The sequence below is a fragment of the Mastacembelus armatus genome, chromosome 23 (assembly GCF_900324485.2).
Source record: "Mastacembelus armatus chromosome 23, fMasArm1.2, whole genome shotgun sequence".
NCBI classification, from domain to species: domain Eukaryota; kingdom Metazoa; phylum Chordata; class Actinopteri; order Synbranchiformes; family Mastacembelidae; genus Mastacembelus; species Mastacembelus armatus.
This window is the reverse complement of record NC_046655.1, coordinates 11,814,508-11,820,869: the sequence shown is the minus strand read 5'-3', so window position 1 is coordinate 11,820,869 and position 6,362 is coordinate 11,814,508. Positions and strand designations below refer to the sequence as shown.

General features: G+C 40.7%; 1 protein-coding gene across 1 annotated transcript; it reads left to right on the top strand.

Moving 5' to 3' along the window:
• Window positions 1-61: 61 nt before the first annotated feature.
• chpt1 (choline phosphotransferase 1) lies at window positions 62-6,358 on the top strand. The gene is made up of 8 exons (XM_026327275.2): window positions 62-462; window positions 2,657-2,804; window positions 2,965-3,106; window positions 3,213-3,297; window positions 3,756-3,887; window positions 3,989-4,147; window positions 4,260-4,385; window positions 4,788-6,358. The coding sequence occupies exons 1-8, from the start codon at window positions 223-225 to the stop codon at window positions 4,902-4,904; spliced, it is 1,149 nt and encodes a 382-aa protein (XP_026183060.1). The 5' UTR covers window positions 62-222; the 3' UTR covers window positions 4,905-6,358.
• The last annotated feature ends 4 nt before the right edge of the window (window positions 6,359-6,362 follow it).

The following is a 6,362-nucleotide window of genomic DNA, read 5'->3' as shown; positions in this document are numbered from 1 at the left end:
ATTGATTTAAACCTCCCGGTACACAGCCATATGATTCCTTTCCGGAACCTCGCTTCCTGCCGAGACGCGCCTCGATTAGAAACGCACAGACGTCTCATGGTTCCGCCGTGGAAATGGCCTCTGTCTCCTCACCTCCTATAAATGCCAAATGAGCCTCTGTTTGTGGACCGAGAGTAGATCGCCCTGTCCGAGTTGGTTACGGTAATTTGTGGCAGAAAAACAATGGCACATTTCCTGTGGCCAGAGCCGCTGTCAGTCGCACAACTGAAGCGGCTGGAGGAGCATAAATACAGCGCCTCTGGTCGGTCCCTGTTCGAGCCGCCGTGTCAGGTCTACTGGAACTGGCTCGTCCAGCAAATTCCGACATGGATCGCACCAAATACCCTGACGATTGTGGGGCTGCTGGTCAACATCCTCTCCACGGTGGTGCTTGTGTGTTATTGCCCCACGGCAACAGAGGAGGTGAGTAAACCGACCGTGTCTGAAGTTCCCAACACAGAATGGAAAACGAAAACGCGAAGCTTCAATAAAGAAATGGGATAAATAAAGTTGCGTAATCATCTGAAAACTTCAGATGCCACAGAAGCCACGATTTAGGGTATTTGTAGAATCAGCATAGTCTGATTGTTAATTCGGCTTAATGTGATCCTCACAAATACTCGGTTAAATAGCATTTCCACGTCATTAATGGGAGCGTGCTGTAAATGCTTACGGCCTCGGCCATTACAAACCGAATTAAAGACCACCTCTCGTTTCAGGAAAGAGCTTAATCCACAATGTGTAAGGACACATATATAGACGAGATAATAATCGGATATAAGAGTCCGTTCACAAATTCAGAGTTTGGACGTGTTATTTTTTACAGGTTATTGTTTGATGCATTGTTATTGATGGCTAAACTCAATTTGTACAAAAATGTTGCTTTTGTTCAGTTTACCATTAGAAAGGATGAAGGTGAATAGAATTGAATTACAAATAATATCTGTTCAGATGGATATGTTGATGTGAAATTGCTCCAAAATCACCTACAATGTAGCCTCAGCATTTTTTCCTGAAACAACAGGACTTGCAACATACAGCTGAGCCAGCAGTTGACCTATGATCCACTTAAGTCAATGTGGCCCTAGAAGGAATCCATAAGAGTGTGTGTTTATCAGACACCTTTGCCCAGCCCAACCGTGACAAGTTTGTACTCAAGTCCAAAGTTCATGCAGTGTGCCAGAACTGTCAAATGCCACTGGTGCAAAAACATTTCAATTTCCTTTTCTATTCAACAGTGACAAAAGCAATTGACCTGATCATGTCTACTGTTATTTGTGGACTATAAACGTATAAAAGTCCCATGTCTGTGCAAACTCACATGAACCTATGGCCACAGTTCAGAGTTTTCCCTAAAAGAACCTCTGTGAAAACCCTAAACAAGCCAGACCTGGTCCCCTCCAGTCCACCAGTGTTTAGGAGGGAAAACAGCAGGGCTTCTAAATATTTAGGACATCATGGGATTCTTAGTCTTAGTGGGTACACAGACTTTCTTTGTCTTACAGACGTACACACATGCTCGCACACTTATATTCTAGTTGTAACCATGCTGCGTTGGCCAGCCCTAGTGTCCAGATGGTTTGGAACCTCCAGCCTAGTAAAAGGAGTCGGACCAGTCCTGTCAGCTGGAATCTTCCTGCTTACAGGACATGCACGGAGACATACAGTGATGTGCATGTGGATGGTAACACACTAATGTGAAATATATAAACACTGGATTTTAATACACACAGTAAGTACACACAGAGCTGCAGAACCAGTTCCCATCTGATACATATCAGACCAGAGAGGACCCACACTCTAACCATTTCCTTCCACCTCACCCAGGTGTACACACCTGACTCATGGTGCTGACTCAGACAACACCTCATGTCACACGTCCTTGAATCTTCCTCACGGAGCTCAGTGTTCCTGTCAGTGATAAAATACACCAATATCTTAACTCAGCAAAATCCCACACAACATGACTGGAATAAAAAACAAATGGAAATGAAACACCACTGACATGCACAAGTTGTGAATTTCCACCACACCTACATACTAGCCTGAAAAGAAGCCACATCATTGCTGTGTAAAACCCTGCATGTCATGCAATGTGTGTTAATTCAGATGTATTTCCCCTTCCTGTTTAGTCTCCCCTGTGGCCTGTGGCTCTCAGTGAATGACTGACGCCGTGCAAGGAGCTCTTAAATCGCAAACCTTAAATCTTTTTATTTTATAGTGCCCTCTTTGTGGAACACATTGGTTGTTTTATTGTGCGTTTTATTTATTTTAGTGAAAAATGTGACAGTATTTTAGTGTAAAACACTTGAGTCAACTGAAGTTGTTAAACTAATATACAAAGAAATGTAAATGTATTATTATGATTTTTTTCTAGGAAATTTTTTGGATATTTCTTACTCGAGGAATCACTTAAACAATTAGTTGATTATAATAATAATTTCAGGTTATTTTATTTTGATAGAATAATTGATTAATTGACTGTTTCAGCTCTGCTTTGTTTTTCCCAAGTTGCTTTGCCAAAGGACAAGGCTGATACTTTTCTTATGAAAGAAAATCTTTTTAATCTTTTAAAATCTGTTTAATCTTTTAAAATCTTCTTAATCTCCGCCCTCAGGCTCCACCATGGGCCTTCATCCTGGGTGCACTGGGCCTGTTCATCTACCAGTCACTGGATGCTATTGATGGGAAACAGGCCCGGAGGACAAACAGCAGCTCGGCCCTTGGAGAGCTCTTTGACCACGGCTGTGATGCTGTCTCCACAGGTGCTCTACCATGCAGCAGGAAGCAGAACTTCAGTTTGAAAAGACTGAATTTGTAGATGGGGGAGCTCTCATTTCAGTAACAAGATATTTACAATTGTATTGTGGAATAACAACAACTTACATGTCTTCTTCTCTGTTTGTTGGTCTTGTTTCTGTGCAGTGTTCGTTGCTGTGGGAACATGCATTTCATGTGGCGTAGGAGGTCTGTCAAACTGGATGTTCTTCTGTGGTTTTATCGGGATGTTTATGTTCTTCTGCGCCCACTGGCAGACATATGTGTCCGGGACGCTTCGCTTTGGGCTGTAAGTCACATGCTCAGTGTTACATTTATCCAGTATGCAGATACATACTGGATAAATATTACTCCAATTAAAGCTACTCTCTCTCTTCCTGGTTACTTTATCACAGGGTTGACGTCACAGAGGTGCAGGTCGCCATCATAATTATGTATCTGATGTCGGCGTTTGGAGGCGTGAGCCTTTGGCATACCACGGTAATTAACAATAATATATTCATAATGTGCACAGATACTGTAAACCCAGGGGAACACTTACATTTCGCCTTCAGTCTGTAGTAACATTTTTTTCCATTAGTTTTTTCACTCTACTAATCTTATCTAAATCAATTCCTAGTTTTTAGTGCTAGTTTTTAAATAGCATTTGTGTTTTACTTTTACTCTGTGCTGCCTTTGGAGGCTTGAGAGAAGTGAGAAGGTAAATATTGGTAGCTAACGCCATGGCAAGATCTCCAACATGTATTGGACATGATCTGGCTCAAAAAGCTGATGATGTCACCTGCAGTCTTTTTTTTTTGTTTTGTTTTTTTTGTTTTTTGCTTTGCCCTCCCATCATGCTCGGCATGCCTGCAGCTTTTATATAAGTGCCTTTCTTCTTTCTATAAGGAGACTGCTTTTTGAGCACACGTTAATTTGACCTTCACATGTTTACGTAGTTGCCCGTCATTGGACTGAAGCTGTATGCCTTTCCCATCATGGGCATCATTGGGGGAGCCCTCTACTCCTGTTACAACTACTTCTATGTCATTTTGAATGGAGGTGTTGGCAAAAACGGCTCCACTGTAGCTGTAAGTCACTACACAGTCACGTTTTGCACAAAACATAAGCTTTTATATATATAATATACAATATTTCAGGATGCATGCATAATAAAAACCCCTCTGTTTAGGACACCAGTGTGCTGAGTCCGGGTTTGCACATCGGCCTCATCCTCACCATGGCTTTCATCATTTTTAAGAAGTCATCCAGCCATCTGTTTGAGCATTACCCCTGTCTGTACCTGCTCACCTTTGGCATGGTCATCTCCAAGATCTCCAACAAGCTGGTGGTATGTCTGATGTGTCTTAAGCACCATAAATGACCAAAACTCAAGCTTCTTATGTGATTCAGCAGAGAACGTATCAAATCTGTTTTCCTTACCTCATGTGTCTCTTCCGTAGATAGCACACATGACCAGGAGTGAGTTGCACCTCCCAGACACAGCTTTTATAGGTCCTGGCCTCCTCTTCCTCAACCAGTACTTCAACAGCTTCATTGATGAGCACATAGTTCTCTGGATTGCCATGGTCAGTACTGCAAACGTACAGCAAACAGTTTTGTTTTTTTAAAAAGGTACTCCAGACTGTTAGCATTGGATGGCCACAAAGCTGAGAGAGCTGTGAGAGGCTTACGTGTTTTTGCCAAACAGGAGTGGTCAAATTAGGAAGTAAGTGAACACGTGTGGGACAAAGGAAGTGACAGAATAGATGGAAATAGAAAAGCTGGAATTTTTTTAATAGAAAGAGAAGTGCAGGAAAAAGTGACTGTAGCAAAGATTTATTGGCTGATTCTATTCAGACCAGCAGTTTTACTTGGTGTGTATGTATGTTGCACATGATTGCAGCTCATGTTGACAAAAATCACCATTAAAGGGGTTGGAGTATAGCGTTTGTCCATGTTCGTTTAATTTTTTTTATCTTTTGCTGCAGGTCCTCTCTCTTCTAGATCTGACACGGTACTGTATGGGCGTTTGCCTCCAGATCGCCTCCCACCTGCGCATACGAGTCTTCAGCATCACGCCGCCGAACCACGCCCACCATGATTGACGGTTTGCCCGGCGGGAGGAGGCGGGTGGAGACGCAGATCTCTCCCCGCTCCTGAAAGCAGACGACCACGACCAGAGTGACGTGGAGAGACCCTCGGCCCTGAGCCACTGCAGCCTTGACAAAGTGACCACTTCTGATTAAAACTGCCTCCCACCATTCAGAAAACTCAAACCAACTCAAGTCAGAAACCAAAAAACAAAAGAAAAGGTTTAAAAACCATGAATGTTAAATGGAACCAGAGTTTCACATTCATGTTGTCAGAAATTTAAGTTTAGATTTTTACATTAACACTTTCTACTTATTCAACTCAAATACCAAACTTTTTTCTTCATTGGGTACTTTATAGCTTGGGCAAATATCAAATTATATCTGCTTTAGATTTAACAACAGTCATACAAAGTAGAATTGTCATATGTGACAATAAAACTGCTCAGTAAGGTAAATATCTTTGACGTACGTCCAAGCTGAAGAGTACGTGTTCTTAATCTATTGTGTTTTTATTTATTGAATGAATCTGATGTGAATCAGGGACTGAAAATACAGATAGAAATTTTTTTAAAAATCTTTCAAAACCATAAAGAGTTTCCAATGAAGTTTGTAATGTGGACTGGCAGATTGTCACTGGGCTATGTGAAAGGGTAACGGTCTGTGTTAATGCTGAAAACGACGACTGGTTCCCTGTAAGGCTCCCCCCCCCCCACAAACTCCACTCCAGTTTCTAATATTTTTGTTCCCTTTTACTCATCTCATCCTAAAGTAAAGTGTTAAAAAAAAACAACAACAAACTCACCTGCAGCCTTCGGTGCCGTCGACTGATGAAGCAATAACACTCGACTATGTTCTGCTTTCTGTTCTTCTCCCTAAAGGGCTAATAATTATTTGTAATTGTACAGACATCAACTGAAGACACCTTAAATATTTTTGTTGTAATTACTGTTGAACTTGTGAATATTTAAAGCAACTTTGTTTTCACCTAAGTATCATACCAGATACAACAGTAATAATACAGGTTTACTGTATGTTTTTTTTTTTTTTAAACTGTTCATTCTTCATTCATGTTTCTTCATTTGTACATATATATTATATGTATATGTTAGTGGTATGTTTACTTCTTATAGATCTGTTGGATTATCAGTAATTTTGTAATGACTGAATATTACTGAACAGTTGTAATCTAACTTTGTCGTTCAGGTTAATGGAATCGAAAGGGATACTTCTGTATTGTGGGTTAACTGCTTTAGAGGTTTTATTTGTAAAAATAAAATGATGTTCAGGACACTATGGAGGGGCATGTCTGGAAAGAAGACTGATTTAATTTACAATGCGTTTTGGAAATGTGCATTGAATTGTATCATCTGGATTTCAATCCAGTGTTACACTGCTCAATAACAATGTGAAACACCTTTCTACTAACAGATTAGCAGAAAACAATACTAATAAAGAAAATATTTTTCTTGT

Coding starts and splice junctions, on each gene's coding strand:
- chpt1 (XM_026327275.2), top strand. CDS start 223: ATGGCACATTTCCTGTGGCCAGAGCCGCTGTCAGTCGCACAACTGAAG. Junction 2,805..2,964: donor CTGTGATGCTGTCTCCACAG/GTGCTCTACCAT, acceptor GTTTCTGTGCAG/TGTTCGTTGCTGTGGGAACA. Junction 3,888..3,988: donor AAAACGGCTCCACTGTAGCT/GTAAGTCACTAC, acceptor CCCTCTGTTTAG/GACACCAGTGTGCTGAGTCC.